The sequence below is a fragment of the Euprymna scolopes genome, chromosome 39 (assembly GCF_053919585.1).
Source record: "Euprymna scolopes isolate OS-2025 chromosome 39, ASM5391958v1, whole genome shotgun sequence".
Lineage (NCBI taxonomy): Eukaryota > Metazoa > Mollusca > Cephalopoda > Sepiida > Sepiolidae > Euprymna > Euprymna scolopes.
This window is the reverse complement of record NC_136520.1, coordinates 38142329-38168482: the sequence shown is the minus strand read 5'-3', so window position 1 is coordinate 38168482 and position 26154 is coordinate 38142329. Positions and strand designations below refer to the sequence as shown.

Sequence of the window (26154 nt, the reverse complement as noted above, 5' to 3'; positions counted from 1 at the left end):
AAATAACATTGTTTATATGTGCATCAAGATCGCGATGTGTGAATGACATTGCAGAAATGTTGGTGCAAAAATTGACCCCTCCTTGGAAAAAACAGCCCAGTTGATGGTCAAAAAATGAATGTTTTGGCCAATTTTTGGATATTTGTCGTTCAAGAAATGGATCTTTCTAACAATACAGATTTTGTCAGTGTTCATTGCAGGTGTCAAAAGTTTTTGAGAGACACACACAAACACATTTTGCCTTTTATATATTAGAAGATTTTATAAAAAATATGTTTATGAAAAGTTTTTTTTATTTGAATTTATATAATAATGTTTACAAAAATAAAATTATTGAAATCCAAATAAAATTTCAAACATCATTAAAAAAAAAAAAAAAAAAAAAAAAAAAACATATCCAATACATATTTTTAAATAGTTTAAAAAGATTTTAAAGTGTTTTCAATAATTCTTAAAAAAATAAAAAATAAAACTAATTTCTTCATTAAAATAAGACTGAAAACCATTTCAATGATTATTAAATAAAAAAAAATGATCAGAAAAACGTAATTTAAAAAAAAAAAGTACACGCACAAGGGAGATAAGTGTGAGAAAAGAAAACGAAGGAATTGATTTGCCTTGTCACCGCTCCCAGTAGCACTATTCTGGAAGTTAGGAAGTACTTTAGCTCACTATAACCAATGAATGTTGCTAAATAACATAATTAAGAGCATTATTATTATATGGATTTGAAGCTTTCACAAAATGTAGATTTTTTTTTTTTTTCATGCCAGGAAGAAAATAAAAACAAACGCAGGATTTAGTTTAATTTTTTTTTTTTTTTTTAATAAGTTTTTTTTTTAAATTTTTTTTTTAATTATTTTTTTTTTTTTTTTAAACATTTCATTGCCTTTACTTATAACCCTGACCCAACCCAACTTTTTAATTAATATAAGTATAATCAATTGATTTACTTCCCACCCCCACCCCAGAATGTTCATATCCAAGCAAAATGATTAAAGTCTTTTTTCTGCACTTTTTTTTTTTTTTTTTTTGCTTTTGTGTTTTTTAATAATTTGATTGCGAAATACAGCAGATAAACCCATTCATACAAAAAAAAAAAAAAAAAAAAAAATCCCCAGTATTTTGTCCCATCAGCTTCAATGCCGGGACTCAACAATTACAATGGAAAAAAAAAAAAAAAAAAAAAAAAAAAAGGAGAAAATTACTTTTTGTTTTTAAAAATAAAACAAAAGTAAAAACAAAAGGGGGGGATCAGAAAACAAGGGATAGAAAGTAAATAATTCTTTTATTAAATAATTAAAGAATAAAAAGATAAAAGAAAAAGATAAGGAAAGATAACAGAAAAAGATAAAGAAAGAAAGAAAAAAATCCTCCACCTTTCATTTCTTGCCTCCAGTACTCCTTTTGCATTTCCGGAATTATCAAGAACACCAGTCTGAATAAATAAACTGTTTATATTAGCGTAGCTTAAAAAAAAAAAAAAAAAAAAAAAAAAAAAAAAAAAATTCTTCACACAGCTAAATTGTCTATTAAAATGAACCACAAAAGATGTTAGGAAAGAAAGTTTCTCTTGAAGTAATTGGGATTTAAAATTTGTTTAGTTTAAAAAAAAAAGTTTCTGAAATGATTAGACAAAATTCAACATATCCCTACTTATTTCACAAAAGGTAAAGATAGATTCATACTCCCTTTTTCTAAGGGCATTAACACAAGTGATTCATCAGTTATGATGGAACCATATCACAGTCAGCGTTGTAAGTATTATGCCACTTTCGCTTATGAACTGCCATGCCTTGGTAAACAATTAGTCTAAGAGGGAAACTGAGGGGCAGACATTGAGTATGTGTGTGTGCATATATATATATATATATATATATATATATATATATATATATATATATATATATATACATACATACACACACCAAATTAAAGGTGTTCAGGAGGGAAAACTTGTGAATCAAAATGAGGTTATTAAAAGTGCTCAATAAAAAAGAGCAAAATATTACATAGTCGCTACACTGAACATGCTAATGTTTCAGACAAGTTGTCAGTCTGGACCACAAGCCTTCTTCAGGCAACATAATAAAGTTTGTGTTTCTGTTAAGAAGTCTGGTTCCTAACTAAACGGAACTGATTAAGAGCCAGACTTCTTCATGGGAACACAGGCTTTATTACGTCTCCTGAAGAAAGCTTGTGGTTCGGATTTACCACTCGTCTGAAACATTAGCATATTCAGTGTAGCGACCATTTGTCTATATAAATAAAAATATTAATATGTGTGTATACATGTGTATATAAAAGAGAGAGGGGGGGATACTTTCTAAGTCAGTCGCTAACCTTACTAGGTCTCATTTGAAAAGACTCGAAAGGGTTGAAATAAATTTATGAGATTGGGTTAAGTTGGTGTTGTTTTTTCTTTTAACTCTTATGTGTGCTCTGCTTCACATTAAGCTGTCCCCATTTGAGATTTCTTATGGAAATTGTTTTATCTTTTATGAACTAAATAATACTATATAAATAAACAGTCTAGTCTAGCTACACTGAGGAACTGTGATACAGCGAAACAGTGTCTGTTGATGACTATTAAAGCCCCCCCCCCCCCAACTCTCCTTGGGTTGAGCACTGTCGTAAATTTCACCTGCTGCTGGCTTAGTGTAATGTGAAACTCGTTTTTTGTAAATAAACAAACAAATCGAGCACTGTAAAAACGGTGGTCAAATGTTAGTATGAATAGACATTTGATGATATCATATGCGAGCATTGATCCTATGGGTCAGAAGGCAGAATTGCTAACTATCAACTAGATGGTTGCAGGTTCGATCCTTGGTTCAGGAGGAGTGCTAGTCTAGCCATACCGAAGAGCTGTAATACAGCAAAACAGTATCTGTGGATGACTATATACAGGGTGTGCCAATAAAATGTATACAGTCTTTAAATTATCTTAACTTGCTGCATAAGTACGCTATGCCATATTACCAAGAGATGTTTAAAAATAAAGAATGACACTTCCAGCAGGATGGAGTAACTCCCCACTATCATGACGTAAGAGCCTATCTTGATGGTCACCTGCCGTTAAACAAATGGATAGGACAAAGAGGAAGTATCAAGTACTGTCCACGCTCATGTAATTTGACCCATGTGGATTTTTTTTTGTGGGAGGTAGGTTAAGCACAACGTTCACATCATAAAACCAGTTATAATGAGTTATTGAAGGCAGACATTGAAAGAGGATGTGCCAACATAATTGGACTGATTAGGAACATTTTGGATTCAATCAGTAAGCACTGTCAGCTGTTCATGAACCACAATGGCCAATAAATTGAACACTTGATAATTTGTTGGTTCCTATGTTTATTCACAGTATTTTAATGTATGAAAATTTTCTTTTAATTAATAAATGTTGGTTTTATGGTCATTTAAAGTGTGTATACATGTTATTGGGACACTATGTGTGTGTGTCTAACTTTTGCAAAAATTGCAGGCTCAAACGCAAACCATTTCTGAACTGCTTGTGTATCAATGTAAGACAATAGTCATCTTTATATTAATATGATTGCGTGTTATTTTGTATGTTACACTTACATTTTTTTTTTTTCTTCTTTCAAGTGACTCGTTTAATTCTTATGACCTTCCATTTCTGGTTAAGAAATAATTTTACCAAGAATTCTTCATAAGTTTTTGTTTCGGTTATAGCTGAAGGAACTCATATAAAGTTTTGGTTTTGGTTCAAACTGATGCACCCAAGTCATATGGATATATATATATATATATTTTTTTTTAAATCACAACTTTATAATATATAAGAATCAATGGAAAATTGACTATAATAATATATACAAAATCTATATAATCTAAAATATTATATTTAAGACTATTTTATGACTGAGGTATGCCGGACAGCCCTGCTACCTTAGATAAATACTTTTGCAGTTTTAACAAATGAGCTACAATATAAGGGTATCTCCATTCACGCTGAACATCCACAGAATACCAACTTCAATATATTACATATGAAAGAGTCCACTGTGGAATTTCCACAGGTCCCACTAGTCCTTGTTAATATCTAACCTTATCCTCCTTCCCACGCATGCAAGCGTACACAAATTAAGTAACTCTAGGTCGGTTTGGAACAAGGATCCAAGCACCTTCTAACAGTCAAGGTCATTATCTTTATTACTGAGAGGAGAATCATTTTGTAAGGATTCTGTTTCTTTACTTCTCCTTGATATTTAAAAATGTTTCCTTTCAGAAAATGGAGAAAAATAGTCCAGACAAGAAAAAAAAAAAAACAAATGTAAATCTGATCTCACTCCATTAGAAAGGAACGTTTTGCACTAAACCATATCTGATGTCATTGAAGCATACCACATATTTACAAATTGACTGGTTCTCAAAATAACATTTCAATTAGTATGCATGCGTGTGTATGTGTGACTGAAACACATTTTGCAAATGTACAGCCAAATAATACTTGTGTAAATAAAAAATCATTATAACCACTAAACAGCTCTATCGTTATTGAATACCATTAGATAAACAAAAAAATTCTCTGGACTTTTTTTTATTTACCTTATGAAAGCAAACTTTACTTGGTTTACTTATGTCTGATATAGCTAATTTAAAAGAATTTAATAACTAATAAGATTTTTTATTTTATTTTTAACTTACAGTATTAGTAAGGGTGCCTCAGGCAGATAGATGTAAACTCTTTCCCAAAGCAAGAATGTAAGGCCTGGGAGGATACAGAATACCACAACCCAATAAAATTAAAAAAAAAAAAAAAAAATGCCGTCACCATCATCACAATGGTCGAATCTCTGCTAGACTGATTGGAGAGGAGGCTAAATAGTAATGTTCAGTTTCACTTAATTTGTGTTAAGCTTTCAAAGTGAAATAATTTATTTTGGTAGAAAAGTTGGGAGTAATACCTAATGTCAATAACAAATCTGGAAGTTCCTTCCTTTACAAATCAGTGCAGATAGAGGAGGAAGGGATCAGAAAGATAATTAACAATATTTCAACAACATCTGTATTTTCAGAGATGTCTACAGTTAGTTAAAGATTGGAGTGTCCTTCAAATATTACGTCTACTGTTTGATGTATATTGGCAACAGTCTTCGTTTTCACTATACTGTTGAAATCTAGAGGGGAAGGATACAATCAGTAGCATCTATTATCCAATGAAACAGTTTTTGTTAAGTAGTCCTTATAACCAAACCGCATTTTTATATATAATATGACTAAATGCTTTTACTATTCTATAAAAAAAAAAAAAAAAAAAATCAAGTAAAGTTTTCAATGTAATTTTCATATTATAATGTATTTACACAATATTTTTTGGTAATAAATAAAAAATTAGGACACTAATGGGTTAAATGTGTTCAGCAATTTTTTTTTTTTTTTTTTTTACTAATCATGATTTTAGTTGAAACTGTTTGGGAATAATGGCAAACATCTAAAATATAAACCTCACCTGTCTGTTTAAATGTATGCATGTATGTATGCCTAAAACTTTCGATAGAGGCGACAGATTTTCACGAGATTGGTATCGTTTTGAAGCTCGACCTTTCGGACGACAAATATCAAAAAATTGGCTAAAAAGATTAATTCCTTCATCCTCAACTGGGCACTTTTCTACAGGGAGGGGGGTCGCTTTTATGGCCGATATTTTCGAAATTGACTACCCTTAATCACCAAACCGAAAGTGGCAAAAGTTTAACCTTCGCCACTTTCGGTTTGGTGATGGACGCAACGGCAAATACATCACGTTTTTTGTTTTTTTTCCACATTCTTTTCCTCCTTCGTGGTACAGGTTCGAGCCTGCCTGCCTACTACACCTTTTTTTTTTTTTTTTTTTGCTCAACACACCTCCAAACACCCGGGCAACGCCGAGCACCCAAGCTAGTTCTAAATAACTTGCAAATTACCTTGTGTGATTAGTTTGTTATAATTATGCAACTGTTGATTGAATATGTTAATTAGTTAGTGCGAATTGGCAAAGGCAGCTGGGATTTTAATTTATCAGAATTAAATAGAGAGGGGAGGGGGCAACAAGAACTGGGTATTTTGAATGAAGAAATATTAGGGGAGGATAAGATAGTAAACATGAAAACAGGTGAATTAAAAATAAACATTTTAAAATTATTTTACCTATAACATTTCAAGGAAACTTAAAATAAATTAAAAGATATTTTTTGTTAAAAGAAAAGAAAAGAAAAAAAAAAAACGAAAAAGTGGAAGGTGTTGAAAGAATGGAAGGCTTTGAGAGAGGAAAAGAGAAAGAGAAAAAAAAAACGCTAAGAAAGTTGGGGCAGCTCGTTATGAAGAGGCCGCCGATGAGGATGATGGAGATGGAGACATGGATTTCCTGAGGTTATTAGCACCTGGCGAATCGGACATCTTACTCAAATACTTGGTCAACTGAAAAGAACAAAGAAAACACTACGATAACAAAACAAAGAAAAAAAAAGAAATCAAACAATTCTACTTCACGTATATTAAATGCTAAAAAAAAAACAAGTGAAGCATGCATAGTCCCCCGTGAGTGCACAGTGAACAAGGCATAAAAATATGACTAAGTTCAGCATTGCCCCACCCCCTATTTAGCCCCAGAAGTCTCTAAGGCCTTAACATATTTAAATTTGAGTTCAGCATCATGCAAAACTGCTAAATAGACATACACAGAAAATTTGGGACAAATATAGTAAAATAGCCCCAAAAATGGAGTGTTTTTATTTGCTCTGAAAGAGCCCCTGGAGCACACCCAAAAGTTATCGCAAAGTATAGACAAAGAAAATTATATAGAAATCAGTTAGTTACAACTTTTCAGAAATTTTTATAAAAATCCAAGGCATCAATTTTTTTTAATAAGCACAAAAGTGTTAATTTTAGCCATTTTAACCCAAAAGGCACCCCTTGAGTAGTTATTGAGAAGTGCGGACAGATGAACAGACAAGGGTGAATTTAAAGGTCCACCCTCCTTTTGTCAGGGGACGAAAAACTAAAAAAAAAAAATTTTTTTAAATGTGCAGATATTTATATTTTTGAACAAAGTATGGAAGGACCCTGCCAGACTCAAAGGGGACACTTTTCAATATACACCGGTTGACTACCAACACACATATCATTTGCACAAACATACACAACCCTAATTGTTTGTTTTATTCGTTGATTTTAAATATTAAGGAAATATTTAAAGAAAAGTGGGTGGGGATCTATATTTTTTTATGCAGTGTACATTTTTTTCTGTGGAAGGGGGGGGGCTTTTTTAAAGCAAAACTTTTCAATAAATGAATGTAGAGATGGTGTCTATCGAGTAATTTCTCATTTTAAAATGTGTTCGTTTTCTATTATTCAATTTATTTTTTTCTTCTAGGCATTTAAAAAAAAAAAAAAAAATTAAATATTTATATTCTAATGTAGACTGCATTTTTATTTTTTCTTATGTCTCATATGTAAGGAAAAAAAAAACAATTCTACTTCACATATATTAAGTGCTAACAAAAATTAATAGAAGGTATTTATATTATTTTTATACAGAGAATCGGAGTTTGTTTTTTTGTTTGTTTTTTTTTAAACCAGGGGACCATTACTAAAGTCAACATGGGAGAATAGACAAATACTGTTGGTGTAAAAATTGGAAGAGGAATTAATGTAAAAATAGATAAATAAAAAAATAAATAATTTCTACAGATACTACTAGTTAGATATAATTAACATGAAATTTTTTAAGTGCAGATTTTATAATCTCTACGGTTAAACAAAAAAACAATATAATCAAACAACCATGTAGACTGGTAAAGAACAAAAAACTTACTATTTTTTTGACATGTATAAGAACTGGATTTCCTTCTTGGCCGCGGCAATTCTCTACACCATAAGGTGGATCTATTTCAACCTTCTCCATGACGATTATATTTTTACCACTCCATCTCGTTTCTGATATGCTAAAGAAAAAAAAAAAAGCATTAATTTTTTAGGGATCACATCTGGAAGCATGTGATATGGATAAAAAGTTGGGTCTACAAACACCTGATAACAGGTTTTTTGCTGAACACAAGAGACCAGGTTTGTTACAAACAAGAACAAAGTTAATTGCAAAACTGCATACGTCTGCCTGACAAAATAAACATGAACCAAAATTGTGCATTACTTTCTCCATATTGTATGACGTATTCTGATAAAAATGTTGATACATCAAAAAACCATTTAACTAATCAATCTACAAGTTTGTACAGTGGTTACTATCAAACTACTAGATCCATATAAATTTTTGGAAAAATGAAATTCCATTAAAATTTTAACCATAAAAGAATCTTTCATGATCAAGATGATAAAAAATAGAATCACGCTGACAGCAGTTCTTGTCAGATCACTAAAGTTAAGCAACATTGAACCTGATCAGCACCAAATGGGTTACTATTTGGAAATACCAGGTGCTGTCTATAGGAGAACGTTGATACCTCCCTACAAGAGCTGTAAAAACCTAACATCATCATCTCTAACAGGATATAAATGCTACTGGAGACTGCTTGTGAATTTCATACTCCCATGGAATTTCTCCCTTTAGAAGAAGTCAGTTCAACTCGCCTAGAGTTAATGTCATTCCAGTATAGTACAATCATAAAAGAGAGACTGCATTGGTTACAATATCAGCAAAGTGGCAAATTTTTAAAATTAACAAAATCAAAGTTATTATCCAAAGTGTATTTAGTGGAAGCATTTTGGGTGCTTGTGCATTATATAGGGTTCGTACAGATTTTTAATGACTTTTCAAAGTTTTTCAAATTCAATTTTCAAAACAAAATTTGAGGTTGTTTTACAATCCAGTGATTCGAAAAGATAAAAAGTCAAATATACAACAAATGTTACTTTGGAATCTAACTCAATCATTTTTTTGGTATTTTTAAGTAGTTTTAAATGATTTTATTTCATTTCAAATATTAACTTTCTTTATGGCTTTCAAATTTCCAACCAAGATGGCTGCCGTTTTGGCCATTTTTCAGCCTGGCTGGCCTCCTTAGTTATCAAAGTTATTTTTGGGAGGGTGGGGGGCGCCATTGGAAAGTCCCGTCCCCACAAGTTTTTTTTTTTTTATTTTTATTCTATTTTAGGGAAGTCATTTTTTTTTTTTTATTTAGGGAAGTCATTTTTATTTATGACGGCCGTCACTACTCCTCATACCAAAAAAAAACAAATTATAAATGTAAGCAAAAATCGAGGGGCTGTTGAATCCCCCACCCCCTCACCCAAGTGAGAAAAAAATCTGTGATAACTGAAAAACTAGACCGGCCACGCCAAAAAAAAAAAAGAAAAAAAAAAGAGTTACGTCCCTTTGTGATAATGGGACGTAACTCTTGATTCCCCAATACTACTATGCAAAACAATGTATTTCAATTTTATTTTCAACTAGCAGGCCACCCTGCATTGCCCGGTCATAAAATATACTTAAATATGGTAGCCTGGGTGCCCGGCGTTGCCCGGGTGTTTGGAGGTGTGTGTTGAGCAAAAAAAAAAGTGGTAGTAGGAAGGCAGGTTCGAACTCGTGATGCAAAGACAGAAAAGAAAGTGAAAGAAAATCTGCTACTCCATGTCGCGACTAGATGTTTGGAACACTAAAATTAGGCAAAGTCAATCCAACCGATACGATGACTAAATGGCTTGCAAAAAATCGACCCCTCCTTGTAGAAAACTGCCCAGTTGAGGGTGAAGGAGTCAATAGTTTTGACCAATTTTTCGATATTTGTCGTTCGAGACGTCAAGCTTCAAAACAATATCAATCTCGTGAAAATCCATCCCCTTTGTCGAAAGTTTTAGGCAGACAGACATACGTACGTACGTACGTACGTACGTTTAAACAGACAGATGAGATTTATATTATAGATTATATTGGACTCAATATATATAGTAACGATTTACAAAGTTAAAAAAAAAAAAAAAAAAAAAAATTTTTAAATTACTCGTGTACCACCACTGAGAATTGAAACCAAAACATTCTCTTTATGATTTACTTTTTCCTTTGACATTAATGCCTAAGCTATGAAGACATGTTTGCTGCAAGGCTAAAAATTCAAACATGAATCAATAGCTTGGATGTTACGCTTGCATAGTCGACCTTCATCTGGCAAATTCCATTTCTTTAATTTTCACTTTTGCACAGATTTTCCCTGGTTAAAATCCAGATATAAAGATTCTCATGGGTTCAAATACCCTATATATTAAGTTTCATGTCTGTAGACCAAGAACTGACAAGAGTTTGATAGGCAAAACTTTTTAAACATGTATACATATACACATACATAAATATATAAAGAGGTTGGTGTTTACTATAACCTTTATTTTTCAAATATTACACAAGTATAAATCATATAGAATATCTGCATGAATATAATTACACGTAATAGTTAACTAAAGATGATAATTCCATAAGAAAACTAAAAAAACTAATAAGGAATTAATTCAAATAAATGGTTAGAAGAATTTGCAAATTAGCTAGATCTTCTGTCAGATGAATGCAATTCCATGATCCATATATAGCAAAGTTGTATTTTCTTTTTAAATAAATAGGAAAAAGGGTTTTTAATATGAATATCGGTACACAAAAAAATCCCTATTTATAGGAGTATAGATTTTTAAAAAATATTTTAATGGTATTTTTACTAATACTTAAAAAATAATTTAATAGTATTTATTTTGATTTTATTTTTTAATATTTTGACAAATTTTCAAGGCCTTTCAAGATATTTTCAAGAAATTTTCCATATTTTCAAGGATTTTTCAAGGCAAGGGAAAATTCAAGGATTTTTCAATTTTTATAATTGGATATAAAAAAATTTTTTTTAAAAACAGCTATATTTTTAGATACCAAAATTTTGATGATAGCGGTTGTAGCTAGTTGAGTGCTTTGTTAACTAACTCTGAAGAAAAAAAAAATTTTAATCCGGAAGTGGTTTGTGATCCCTGCGTTTCAACATATCAATTATAAAACACACAGAGGAGGAAAAGCATCAGGTATAGCAAGAAATAGCATGAAACAACCAAGTTTTTATATACTACTAGCGGGATTGCCCGGGATTGCTCTGGTGTTTGGAGGTGTGTGTTGAGCACAAAAAAAAAATTTTTTTTAAATACCTCTACTACATGTAAAGCGTTCAAATTTAACGTAGTTAATCAAAAAGATGACTTGCAGAAATGGCGTTGCTTTTAAACTTCCCATGAAAGCATCGTTTTTAATATTGGCGAAAATCAGCTCCCCCAAAAAAGGGGGCACTCTGGCAGTATCCAAATAAATAGTAATTGTCTCAGTATGAAAGGTTTCCCCCACATTGACCAAGGACCAATTACAGAACAGATACTACCTGGAGCGAAGGCCGGGAGTTGGCATTGCGTTCTCCCGGAATCTAATCGACGGAGAACCCCAATGAAAAAAAGCCTTTCGTGGACATACATAAATACGCGTGTCTATTTTGCTTTTTATATATTAGATTTTTTTTCTTATTTTTTTGGAATCTTTTGAGATGAGGCTTCATAATTTGTGTATTCATTTTTTAGCAGATTGTTATCCTCACTTCATAGTTGTTTTGGCCAATTCATCCTCTGGCCTTCTTCAGGTGGTTAACCGCAATGGAATAGGAATGGTGCAGTGAATAGAGATGTTGAATCTCTACAGTTCCAGGTGAGCATTGTCTGAAGATAGCGGTTTCAATCCTACCCAAAGCAGGCCAGAGGATTAGTTGGCCGAAAATGTGGTAAATCAACAACAACTATGGAAGGCAGTAATTACTGGATATACAATTACAAAACTTATTCCTATTCTGTCGCAGTTAAACACCTGAAGAAGGCCAGAGGATGAGTTGGCCAAAATGTGAGGAAACAACAACTATAAAGATGACAGATAACAGCTCACAAAAAAATTAATACAACCAAGTTTTTTTTTTTTATACTTATTCACCCTAAGCAAGGCACATTGCCATTTGGATGTAAGGAATTACTATTTGTAATTGTAATCCTTCCTTTAAAGCAAATACAGTGTTTCTAACACTTATAGAATCTGCAAAAGTGGGCAGCGATGTTAGACACTGTACTTGCTCAAGAAAAAGCTGGATCAACCCAACCAGGATGATTGTCATTAAAAGTAATAAACATTCCATTCAAATTTTGTGAAAACTCCAGGTTTTTCTCCTTAATGCTCCAAAAATTACCATTTTTTTGTTTTGCATATATGTAAGAGTTTTGTCCAAATCAAGAAGTTTAGATTAATGATTATTTATATGTAACAAGTATTGATTATTCTAGGAAAACTGGCTCATTCCTGAAGGATTAAAACGTTGTAAATAATGGCAGTTCACTTGGTCCAATAAGTTAAAGAACTAAAAAAAAAAGGTAATTTCTTATTATAAATTTTCCTAATGTGCGTGTGTGTGTGCATGTTTGACGCGGTTTATCTCAGCCTACAGGCAACACACCCAGGCAAGTAAGGTATCGAAATGAAGCTTATGACCCAGCAGATGTTTTAGTGATATTTATATCTGTGTTTCGTGTATGGAAATGCAAAAAAAATAACGATTTACTAAACGTTTTATTTACTGGATATTTTTCCGGTACAAGGACTCAAGTTTTCCCAGCTGGGCAAACTTGGGTTCTTGTGCCTCAAACAACCAAAAATTTTCCTTGGCCTTTTTGGCTAGGAACAACATGTAGTATCTGTTCCAATGCTACACTTAGTTTATTCTGTCCCTAATCAGTGAATAAAAAAAATCATTCTAGACCAAAGCAAGTTTTATTTTTGTTCCAATTCAGGGTATCCATTTTAAAGGAAAATCTTGATGTAAATATGCATGACAAGCAGCAAAATTCCACCCCTCTACTGTAGAGGTTGCTAGAAGTCTTCTACTCTCATAAAACTGCTAGCCTTTGGACCCCCCCCCCCGTCTCCTGCTTCTCTGACTGTACTAAAATGTACAGAAATTTAAATATAATGTGAATAGATATCTTGCTACATAGTGCCCCTGCAGGCATGGTCCCAAATAGTAAGTAGCGCCTTCCATCCAAGTGGCAATATGCCTTGTTTGGAGTGAATAAGAATTTATAACATAAGCCAAGCATGCGGGATCTCCTGCCACAAGTGAAAAATTTACTTTCACCACCATGACTAATTTTTATACAAAATTAAAAAAAAAAATTCAAGGCGTGGTTACTGCAGAGGGAACCAAAAAGGTGAAAATCGTTTTTGATGATAACTTCAGTTCTATTCATTGTAACTGATTCTGTTCATTGTAATGCGGGATTCATGCTAATGAATCCTGCAGTTTATGATTTTTATAATACAATAATGAAGAATTAAGCCACAGATAAGATTTGGGCCCATCCTTACATTGTCAGGTGGTGATACATATTTTTATGACTGACTTTTATTTTTTTATTTTTTATATTTTTTGAAGCCACAGACAAATTATTATGCAGTATTCTGCAGTAATTCTGATTATTTGAAGACAAAAAAAAATAAAGTTTTGAAAAATATTTCAAGGACAACATTTTGATGATAATCTAATCAAGAAAACTCATTATGTCTGTCTCCATTTTTTTAAAACTGCATCTCCTCCAAGACACAAAGTCACAGAGCAGCACGTCAAATGATTGCTTTTGCTTGTGGACCATTGTTATACACACACACACACACACACACTAATATATATATATATATATATATATATATACTAACTGTACCCTGCCACGCGTTGCTGTGGCTCAATTTGGTGTAATGGAAAATTACAATAAAAAGAGAAAACGCATGTTTCTTATATTCTTAGTACAGCAAAAAAAAAAAAAAAAAAAAAGGTCAATTTTTTTAAATTTGACCCCTATTATGACCCCTTAACATTTGTTTTGGGCTCAAATCAAGTTATTAAGTTAGATCCATGTCCAAGGAATCTATATCTAAAATTTCAAGTGTTTAGACGCAAAATTGTCGGAGGAGTTTTGTAGAGTTCTCAAAGGTCAAATCGTTGAACTTTGACCCCTTAACAACCACATTTCTGGCCGAAAACCAATCACATAGATTTTCCCAAATCTCAGTACCCAGTATATCAACTTTTGAGTCTGTAGACTAAAAATTGACAGAGTTATTGCGTAGGGAAATGTACAGACACACAGACACGTTCACTTTTATAGATATATATATGTATATTAGCTGGATGCCCGGTCATACAATACGATTAAACATGATATTTTAATTTATGCAGATTATGTATGCATTATTATCCTTTATTGAATACTAGCCTGGGCGCCTAGACGTGTGTGTTGAACAAAAAAAAAAAAAAAAGTCGTAGTAGGCAGGCATGCTCAAACCAGTCCTGTGAAGAAGGAGAAGAATGTGAAAAAAAAATAAATAAATAAATAAAACGTGACATCTTTGCTGTTGCGTCCATTGCCAAACTAAAAGTGGCGACGGTTTAAATTAAGGCTTGCCAATCAAAATGAGGGTATGACTTTCGAAAATATTGGTGAACAAAGCAACTCCTCACTGTAAAACTGTGGCCAGTTGAGGGTGAAGGAATTAATGTTTTTAGACAATTTTTCAATATTTGTCGTCGAAAGGGTCAAGCTTCAAAATGATACCGATCTCGTAAAAATCCATTGCCCCTGTCAAAAGTTTTAGGCAGACATTCATACATTTAAACAGACAGGTGAGATTTTTATTATAGAGTATATATTACGAGGAATAATTTGCCTGGTGGACTAATTCGCAAATAAATAATGATAATGTCGTTCATCAAATTCCGTTTGTTTACAATTTCATGTTAGCTGATATTTGGGCTTAATGATCTTAAAAATAATCTTGTATAAACAAAAATAATTTTTACAGGGAAATATTTTACGTTACACTGGCCAAGGTTACACTAGTGTAAAGTAAAATATTCCCCTGTAAAAGTTCTTTTTATTTATAAGAGAAGAAGAACTATTATGATTGGATTTTTTCGAATTTCTATACTTATCTGATGAATCTCTGTACAAACCATATCTAAGAACACTACCAGACATATAAATCAGTTTTGTATGAAATTCACAAAAGATAGGCTCAGTCGTTTTTGAACCTATGAGGAAGGAAATCACATAAAGTGACTTAAATATAAGCCAGTAAAAAAAATAGCTGGTTAGGTCAAAATTGGAAAAATTGGGTTTTGGCAGGCGTAAGTTGACTGAAAGTGCTCTTGTACACATGGACAGACATGTGTTTATACATTGAAGTCAGTTCATTTCTAACTATTTCTTATCCATCTGATGATAGCTCAAATGGTAACAACTAAGGCTAGAGTGCTAAATGGTTATTTTATTTTTTTTTTTTACATAGGCGTCATCACTTATCAAGGCCGATAGGCCACTCAAGGATAAGGATTTTGGTTTTGATTCTAGATGATGGCACCCAAGGCACTTTTTTTTTTTTTTTTACTTTTCAAATCACTACTATATATTGGGTACAATATAATAAACAATAGAGAATTGGTTCTGTAATAATAATACGAAATCTGCATAAATTAAAATATTATATTTAAGCATATTTTACAACCTGGTGCCCTATTAGTGCGAAAAATAAAATTTGGAGATGGCGAGAGAAGATAAAATTATACTTACGTTTTGATAATTGCATTAAATACTGCTTGTCCCTCGGGCGAGACACCAACTCCAACATTATTGACTTTTTGTCTCTTTTCTTCAACATTTTGCCGAACGCGATTACTCAACTGAAACAAATAAAATACAGAATTTTTTTTTCATTTGAAATTTACACATTTTGTGTATGGTCATCGTTATGCTCATCATGTGCAGGTTAGTTGCTTCCTTATCGCAGGAAGATGCGACAAGGTCGGAAGGTGGGGAAAAAAAATAAAAATAAAAATAAAAAAAGATAAGAACCGACCTTTTAGAAATTGCCTCGGAAGCCCCACTGGCATTCTCCAGGTCAGAGTGCCTCAGGCGGTAAGCAATAAACTTACTCCGCTTGAAAGATGGGAAGTAAGGCCTGGAAGAATGGACCGTTTAGGTTTTGACCCTTGTACTATCTAAACTTCTTCCAGCACTTCTGTCAGTCCGTACGTAACTTCTTTGGAATTTAAAAACTGAAAACATCCAAGATTTTTTTTTCGAAACAAGTATTGATATTTTTAGAATGTTTTTTTTTTTTTAGATAAGGATTTATAATTTGTATTACTTGGATTATTGGGACTACTGTTTTCGTCTGTATATTATTCTCACGTTTCAGTTGACGTAACCTACACTGATCTTGTTCCGAAGGCCAAAAAATATTTGTGTTTAAATGTTTCTTTAATTGTTTGTTCCCTAAATTCATTTCTATCAGTATTAAATTGTATATTGCTTTAAAATTACTTAATTTTACATCGATAATATTTATATTTTATCTATATATATAAAAGGCAAATAGATAATATTTATATTTTATCTATATCAGAGAGGCGGTAGCACTCTATATAGGGATGGCCCGTACACGCCTTTATACGCCTACAAAACAAAACTATCCAAATCTCAACTAAAATCAACTTATAAGTTTCAAAAAGCACATATTCTTACAGAGAAGCGTCTTACGAATCCAGCGAGTGTCAGAACGTCGGTTAAAATGTCAAAAGAGAGCAAAAAAAAAAGGGTACAAAAATGGCCAATTGTTCTTCTTTCTTCTTCTTTCTTTTGAGACGATGTATCTCGGTGTACGAACGGTCTCTGACAACAATTCAAGCATCAATCAACTGCTCTTTACACGGAGAAGTGCAGTGACCCATCGCTTTTTAGCTAACTCCATAATTAAATAAGATTACATGTAATAACAAGTTTTAAACACTATATACCCAATGTATACAGACCACTTCGAACACGGAACTTCTCTCAAAAGGGACAGCTCCAAATAATACACCGGATGCTCACAGACGTTCCAGTTTGCCAGTGGCCTATATTTCTTGGACGCTGAATATTTGAGGTGAACGTTAAGGTTTTTTCTTTAAACAGTAACCCACCAGCGTTAATGAAACCACAAAATCTTTATCTCAGTTGATCAAAATTGTTATAAGAGTAACCTATCAGCAAGTACGACGTCAAAAAACAATGTTATAAAAACAAATAATTCTTCAGATTTTGGACTGTAAAATATGTACAAAATGTCAATGCTGTGACCAGGATTCGAACCTAGGTTAGCACGGCCACAACGTGGGGTCCTAACCTCTAGACGATCACGGCTAACACTGACGTCTGTCGCTCTTGGCAGAAAGACACATGACTACTGTCAAACTATTGAAAAATAAGGAGGAAACTTGAAATTCTCACGCATGCGCAAAAATACACTATAGCAACCATTGTTAAATGCAGCTGAATCTCTTCGCTCGCTAAGAAAATTAGATCAGACCAGTTCTTCTAAGAACTCACCAAACGCCAAAGGAAATAAGTTAAATTAACCGCAAAAGAAACTGCAAGAAAGTCATCTTCTAAGAACTCACTGGAAGCTGACCAAAAGAATCAAAATCCAAGCCCTAGCCACAAAAATAACTAGATATTGTGGCTACTATATACAATCTACTAATAAAAACAAGTAAGTTTTCTAAAATAAACTACAATAAATTAACCAAGTAACCTCACACTGTCACTGATTAGGACTTCATATAAAGATAACAACTACACTATTGGTGTATATACCGTTCCACACTTTAACTATTGGTGACGGGGCAGTATCTCAATTCTACGAGAGTTGTCTTGCTATAAGATAAGTGATATTATAGTAAGATACACATAAGTGCTATATGTTTACATTTAATAAAAAATGCCAAAGTCAGCACGTAGTAAAAAAGCTCAGAGAAATATAGACTATGAAAAAAACAAAGTCAAGGTATTATCTGAGCAAAAAGAATACTATCAGAAAAATGCTGAAATAATAAAAATTAAGTATCATGCAAATCCTGAGGTAAAGAAGGCTGCCTCACGTGCTGACTCAAAAGCACGGTATAACAGGGATCCCGAGGGGAAAAAAACTACCTCACGTGCTCTTTATAACAAAGAACCAGAAAAAAAGAAGGCTGCCTCATGTGCTGACTCAAAAGCACGGTATAACAGGGATTCCGAGGGAAAAAAAGCTGCCTCATGCACAAACTATTATAAAAAGACCTAAAACCCAGCAGGAAGCGACCTGCTACTAATGGAGGCGGCAATGAGCCGCCTCCTAAAAAAGACAATACTATCATGAATGTAAGTTTAAAAATAAGACTGTAAATAAAAATACTAATTAACAAGAATAAAAAAGCATTGGAAATGCAAAAGGATATAGGGATGGTATGCCAAAAAGTATACAAACAAGATAGCTATGAATGGCTAGGCACATGGAAATAGAATTGCATCCAAAGTATAGCCCTATAGCTTTTTACAACCGTAATGATGGCACGGAATGAAGATTGAAGAAAAGCTATAGGGCTATACTTTGGATGCAATTCTATTTCCATGTGCCTAGCCATTCATAGCTATCTTGTTTGTATACTTTTTGGCGTACCATCCCTATATCCTTTTGCATTTCCAATGCTTTTTTATTCTTGTATATATATAAAAGGCAAATAGATAATATTTATATTTTATCTATATATATAAAAGGCAAATAGATAATATTTATATTTTATCTATATATATAAAAGGCAAATAGATAATATTTATATTTTATTGATATATAAAAGGCAAATGCGGTGCGCTCATTCTTGTATGTCTCAAAGGCTTTTTTCGCCGACGGTCCCGGGGTCGTTACTATCACTTAGAAGTGTTCATATACCCCCTAGATAATAATATCTAGGATTTGAGAACACGCGTCGCGTCTAGATTTATTTACAGCAACTTTTACAAAATTATTGCTATTTTGGCTTCTCACGTGTTGATTCAGCTTTTTCGTATAAAAAGCGAAACTAGTTGAAAGCGAAGACGCTGTTCTCGGCAATCACACCGCGAACGTAAGCCATCAGCTTTAATGCGAGGAAAATTCCTTATATCAGACGATTGCTATTCAATTTGAACAATCCCTTTTTATGGGGAGCTGGTTTCTCCCCAACATCTTGGGGAAACAAAACCAGCCAAAGTTGAGTAAACAAAAAAAAAAAAAAATAACCTGCCCCACAGTAAATGTTAACTCCGTTATTTCTATTTGACCTCATTAATGAGGTCAAATAGAAGTAACGGAGTTAACTTTATTATCTTTCCGTTACTATTTCTGGGTCGGCGAACGGTTAACGTCGCCCTTTTTTCTTTCACACTTTATTATTTTCCAACTGCGCCTCAAAGCTTCGACTTCAATTCTTCCTACCAAAACTTTTTTTTTTTTTAAACAAACACCCGGGCAATGATTTTTTATTATTCTTTTGTTTTGATTTACCCAAAACCACACACACCTCCAAACACCCAGGCAACGCCGGGTACCCCCCGCTAGTATTGAATAAAGTTCAGTTTAAGTATTAATCGAACTGTGTTCCTTTTTCTTTTTAAAAATGTTTTATTGCTCTTTTTCGAATGGCCCTCATATAGTACTGACAGTCTTACATTGCCTGCTGACATTTTTCAGTTAACCGGCCCTTTTATTTTATTTATTTTTTTTTACATTTTCACCCCTAACAAGACACATTGCCACTTTGATGTAAGGGGCTACTATTAGGGACACAGGCTACAGGGGTACTAGGTGGGGAGTTGGGAAGCAAGATGTCGGTTCACGTTACACTTGAACTTCTGCATGTCAGTACAGTTGGGGAAGCAGAAACCTGGAAGGGAATTCCAAAGTCTAGCGGTTCTGGGGAAGAAACTACTGGAGTGTGAAGGGGTGGGATTTTGCTGCTTGTCGGGGGTATTTACGTAGAGGCCTTCTTCTTACTCTTGGTGGCCGTGGTCAAGCGCAATCATATGTGCATAAACAGAGTCTGTATCATAGAACTTGATGGCTTGTTTGGCATTGGCCACCCATGGAAGACCTGACCTGCAATGGTCAAGGAAGACTTGAAAGCTTGGCAACTTTGGAGGATGCGATGCAGCCAGTAGTGATAGAAAGTTTCCAGCCGTTTCATGTCTTCTACTCCAATTGGCCCAGCAAAGAGCCTGTTTTTACACCAGCACTTGATAGTAGTGTTGGAACAATTAATCGGAATAAGGAATAAAAAAAATAAAAATAAAAAAATCAGAACTTTTTGGGATATCGGAATCGGAAAAATTTGTACTTATTTTCCGATGCCAAAACGATTCTTTCAATTATCCCTTTATTTGATTTTGTTTGAAACAAAATCTTCTGCAGCTGGTAGTAATTATATAATAAAATATTTATTGATTTTAAACTATCAGTAAAAATAAAATCTATAGATCACCCCATTATACAAGTGTATTTTCATGTTTGAGCAAAATATCTGCACACTGAACATTGTGTTTTTACGGTAATCGGATAAAAATAACAACTTTATTGTAAATATTTAGAGATTTATAAAGAATCGGAATCGGTAATTGTATCAAAATCGGGAATTTACTAAGAAATCGGTAATTGTATCGGAATCGGGAAAAATATTGGAATCGCCCCATCACTACTTGATAGATTCATACTTTCGTGTTGCACCTCATCTTAGTTTGTAGCTCTGGGCAAAATCTGAGTCAGCAGAAAACATGTATAAAGTCACACTTTGATAACAGCTTCACCTTGAACTGTGGCCTTGATGATGGTGCCAAGATATTTGAAACCCTTAACCTTTGTTTATTGGTTGAAAGCCAGCAAATATTTTGTGCCATTTCAAGGCATTTATTTTCAACCCAATCTGCAATTCAACATGCTAAAGCTCATGACAAACTCATCTAGGGAAATAGTCGGTTCAATGCCAGTTTCACTTAGGAATAATATATAGGAATAATAGGTCTGGTTTAGGAATAATATATAGGAATAATAGGTCTGGTTTAAACCTTCGTAATGGTTGAAATGTAAACCCCTGATGTTGGAGGAGGAGACATGGTAGTGTGGGGCCTACGTTGGAAGTTGGACTTCTGGGTTTAATCGTGTATTTTTTCTGGAGACTTTTCATGGAGGTTTTTGGATTTGTGGAACAGATCAACAGACTTGGTTAGAGCAGGGCAGAGAGGGAAAGTAAGAGAGAAAAAGAAACAAAGAAATATTTTTTTTTGTAGCCCATAAGGTAAAGATTTTCAACCCAATCTGCAATACAACACGTTGAAGTTCATTAATACCACACTGGACATCACAAAATGCTTCATCAAGGAAGACTGTGTCATCTAAGTCCTTGATGACGTTGCTGTGATTAACAGTGACATCAGTAAACTATTTTAAGGCATTGTCACCAAGTCCCGGCTTGCCCGGGATGCAAAGTAATTCAAAGTGTAGTATCTGTTCCGGCAGACGCTGCAATCAAAGTTATATGTGGGGTTGCCCCCACATATAAGACAATTGCTCTTGAGCAATCAGTTTTGGTCAATGTAGGGAAAACCCTTCATACCAATTGTCACTATCCAGTTCCCTCTCAAGAGAACTGGTCCGCCTCCCCTTACTCTCCATATTAAAAAACAGCCTTATGCCTAATTTGCTCAGTGGGGAACCAAGTAAATAACTATTTTAAGGCATTCGAGATGACACAGTCAATGGCATAATTGCAAAGTATCAGGAAAACACATCCTTACCGAAAAAAAAATCAATTCAGGTAACTTAATTATGTAGTAACTATGTAGAATTAGTATTATTAATAAGTAGAAAAATTAATTCAGGTAACTTAATTATGTAGTAATTATGTAGAATTAGTATTATTAATTATTATTAATAAGTAGAAAAATTAATTCAGGTAATTTAATTATGAAGTAATTATGTAGAATTAATATTATTAATTATATTTATAATTATTAAGTACAAAAATCAATTCAGGTAACTTAACTATGTAGTAATTAAGTTACCTTAATGTTTTCTTTAGTGTTCCACCCTGTATGAAAAAATTTCAATAAGAACCTGATTCTAGAACGAGACTAAACCAATGTGGTTTTCATCTAAGTCATGGGTACACTGATCAAATGGTGTTTCCAGCAAAGGACAGTCTTCTGTTTTTCTGATTTCACTCCAATGTAGCCGCTTTCAGCCTCAATCACCGCCTCAATATGGGTTTGGAACTGAGAATATGCTTTTTCCACAAGCGCCGGCAGGAGTTCAGCGAAAACTTGGCAGATGGTAGCGATCAGGCGTCATTGTTATGGGAGGTCATGTTGGTGATGATCAAACAAAGTAGTTCAGCAGGTTCAGTAGAAGGAGGAGAGCCAATAAAAAGGGTACAAAGTCATAGCACTCCTTCTGAAGCAAAAGTTGGGTCTCTTTGGACTTGTGGGTCGGTGCCAAGTCCTGCAGCCATACCCAGGGTCTGCCAGTGACCATCTGATTGCACCAGAGGATCACCACACTCTTCAGCACATCCAGGTACACTTTGGTGTTGACTTTCAAGCCGATTTTGAAGATGTGAGGTGACATGATGTGGTCCTCACTTGAAACCACACCAAAGACCATAACCGTGGTCAGAAATTTTGTTTCAATCACCCTGGGCACGTTCCTGTTATATACACATATGTCATCCCTGTTTTAAAAAGATGGAATCGCTCGATTGAAGACAAACAAGATCCACAGAGTTTTATAATTATATAGATTGATTGGTTATTTGTTGAAACCAAAAAATGCAATAGTAAAATGCGCCAAAAGTAACTTAAAAAAAAAAAAAAAAAAAAAAAAAAAAAAAGAAAATGTAATTAGGACATTAAAAGCAATCACAAGGCATTTCAGTCTATATGTAAACAAGTCAGCCATTTTATGCAGGGCTCTACATTGCGAGTGAAACAGTCGCATTTGCGAGTGATTTTTCAAAATGGCGACTAGAAATAATGAAACGCTTATCTTTTGGCTATTTTATTTTTTTTCGCTGAGAATCTTCCAAGACTCACCTACTAAGTGAAAAATATCTTTACAACTCTTTTTTTTTTAAATAAATGAACAAACTTAAATTATTTAAACAAGAAAAGTTTAATAGAACAATATATATTTTTTTTTTAACGAAGGTTGTTTAAAAAAATATCTGAAGAAATTAGAATGTTTATACCTTCAAGTATCAACATAAAATTTGTTGTATATTTAGAATTACACTTATTTAAAAATATACAAAAATATCTTTATGATGTATATACTCATCACAGAACGAAGATGTCATATTCTAAAAATCATGTGGGTTTGGCTAGTAACTTTTCTATTTGGCTAGTAAACGAAAATATTTAGTTGTAAAAGGTCAACTAAAGATAAATTTGTCTAGAGAGCCTTGTTATGTTTTTGTTAATAGATGAAAAACAAAAGAATGAATTAAAAAATACGTATTAGATACGTTTGAAGCCAAAACAATGCATTATTACAAAATAAACATTTTGTTTGAAATTTATAAATATTTCGAAGATACACTTCATCTTCAGTATGTCTTTCTTCATTTTTTTTTGCCATGCTATTGTCTGAGCATTCAAACTCAACCAGCGCCTCTATCAAGGAACATAACCCTAAAAGAATGAATTATTTTGGGACTCTTAGAAATGCACACTATATGATATCACAAAGGAATGATGTCATTCATTAACATAGAAACGGTCACATGTCATCTATGACATCTCCACATACTAGAGGATCTGACATCAGAAAGATCCTTTATGATGTCACAAAGAGATATGCACACTTCAGAAAGATTCTTTTAGCACATCATTAATTGATCAAGTAACAAAAAGATGACTTCATTCATTGAAAAAATGGGAGGTGATGGTTGTCTAGTGGTAATGATATGAACTGACAACCTGGGTGTTCCAAGTTTGAATCCAGTTGGTTTCTATAAAAATCACTTTCACTTATGTTGATAACGTTCACGTGGTCCCTCTCATAATCTCCAATGTCTTTCTGTAAAGAATTCTGACTAGAAAAATATCGGGGAAACCAATGCCAACAATAGAATCTTCAGATTCATTCGATATGACGATGATGATCCATTAAAACAAAATACAATCTACAGGTTAACTTTATGGAGAGGGACTGAGCCATACATATATGTACTAGCAGGTGTGCCCGGCATTGTCCGGGTGTTTGGAGGTGTGTAAAAAAAAAAAAAATGTTAGAAGGCAGGCAGGCTCGAACCCGTGACGTGAAGGCGGAAAAGAAAGTGAAAGAAAACCTGACATCTTACCACTACGCTAGGACACCAGAGGAAGTAAAAAGCGTTCAAATTTAGCTATGTCAATCAAAAAGTTAACTGCTAAGTGAATGCGTTCACGCAGGCACAGAAATGAATGCCTGGCTGCAAGCCAGTTAAGCTTCCGCTTCCCCATAATGTTTATTTATAATGAGAAAGAGAAACAAACCCAGGGAACCAGAGATTTTTTTAAAAGTCGATCAAAGTAAATGTAAAGACGGCGTCCGTTTGCAAATTGTAGATATTATAATCTAAGGAGTATCTAAAAAGTTGTAGAAATCAGTAACATGGTTTAAAAAAAAAAAAAAAAAAAAAAAAAAAAACATGGTTAAAAAAAAAAGAAAAAAGTTGTTTCTACTGAATTTTTTTGTCAATTCTAATAAATTACAATGGTAGTTTCCAAATTATGCAGTTGAAATTGCCTGAATATTATTGAAGTATTAAAAAAAAACTTTAATCGAGTTAGCAGGTGAAAAATTGCAGCCATCCTGTTTAAATCGAAACAGAAAATTACCTCCCTTTTGAATTTTTATTTTCTTTAATAAATAATTTTCTACCTCATCAATTTTCGTAATTTTTGGATATAATCAACTTAATACGAGGAATACGTAGATATCATTTTCATGTGAAATTCAGTATTAAGATTTCCGCAAATTTCGTCCTAATAGTGTAGAAGTACTGCAATCTTTTGTCTATCTTGTGGCAACAATTTTAACCCCAAATTCCTTAACACCTCAAAGGTCTTTGATTGGATCACATTTCACATTCAGTCATCTTTTTAGGTGATTATTTTTCTTTATGCCAACATTTTCAACCATTTCTGAAATTTTAAATGCTAAGCGTAAACAGCATTTCAACTAACAAAACTTTGCTTCTGGCTAAGCCATTTTCATTTCTTATTGTTGTACTATGTTATTGGCAATATAATAACAGTATAGGAAAATGCATGCAAAACAGGAAACTTCAGTAGTATGGTCACACTGAAAGAATGGAGGACAGTGCTTCAGTTAGTAGATGTAGAAAAGTTGGGAAGGTTAAGGAAGTGATGCAAACAGACTTGAGAAAAAAAGGGATAAAGACCTAGAGAGAGGTTAGTTTGGAAGTCAATTTCTAAAAGCTGTCCATCGCATACCAGCATGTGAAATAAATGTTAAACGAATATTATGAATCACATAATTTGATATTTTTTTAAAAATTGCCATTCTGGATGGAACGCAGGAAGGGGCCGGGGGGAGGGGGGATAGCAAGAAAAATAACCCATTTTTATAAAAAAAATATTATTTACATTCTTTCTCTTCTATTATATAAAGGGCTTGTGTATATGTATGTTTGTATTACTAGCTAAAAGTAAAAAAAACTACAAAACAAACATCCACAAAGTTGATATTTTCTTGCTCGGCATTGACCTGGATAAATATAATCTAAAATTAGGGGGTTAACTGGCCAGGATTTGTGGACTTGGGGGGGGGAGGTCGTTTAGTGTTATGTACTAATTTGGAAAGAAAATTCCGACTCATTACTCAAAGAATCTATTATATCAAAGGTGTCTGTGTGTGTGTGTGCATGCGTGTCAAGCTAAAGAGGAATGGGCTGGGTGAAGAAGAAAGAGGAATTTGGAGAGAGAGAAAGATAGAGACAAAGAGAAAAGTAGAGAGATAGCTTTAATAGAAATAGGTTACACTTTAAATCTGGGCAAGGCTGGGTAGTCCTGCTAATCCTTTAAACTTGAATTAAAAAATTATTTATAATATAAATCTCACCTGTGTTTGTATGTATGTATGTCTGCCTAAAACATTCGACAGGCGACAGATTTGCACGAGATCGGTATTGTTTTGAAGCTTGACTCTTCAGACGACAAATATCGAAAAATTAGCTAAAAACATTAATTCCTTCACCC

General features: G+C 33.4%; 1 protein-coding gene across 1 annotated transcript in view; it reads right to left on the bottom strand.

Moving 5' to 3' along the window:
- Positions 1 to 1269: 1269 nt before the first annotated feature.
- LOC145263760 (protein LSM12 homolog A-like) overlaps positions 1270 to 26154 on the bottom strand; it is a 40698-nt gene continuing 15813 nt past the window's right edge. Inside the window, exons 3-5 of the mRNA XM_080120792.1 lie at positions 15637 to 15746; positions 7823 to 7952; positions 1270 to 6426 (exon numbers count right to left, since the gene is read on the bottom strand). Of these exons, the coding sequence (XP_079976918.1) occupies positions 6325 to 6426; positions 7823 to 7952; positions 15637 to 15746 (342 nt within the window). The 3' untranslated portion in view covers positions 1270 to 6324. The remainder of the gene's footprint in view (positions 6427 to 7822; positions 7953 to 15636; positions 15747 to 26154) is intronic.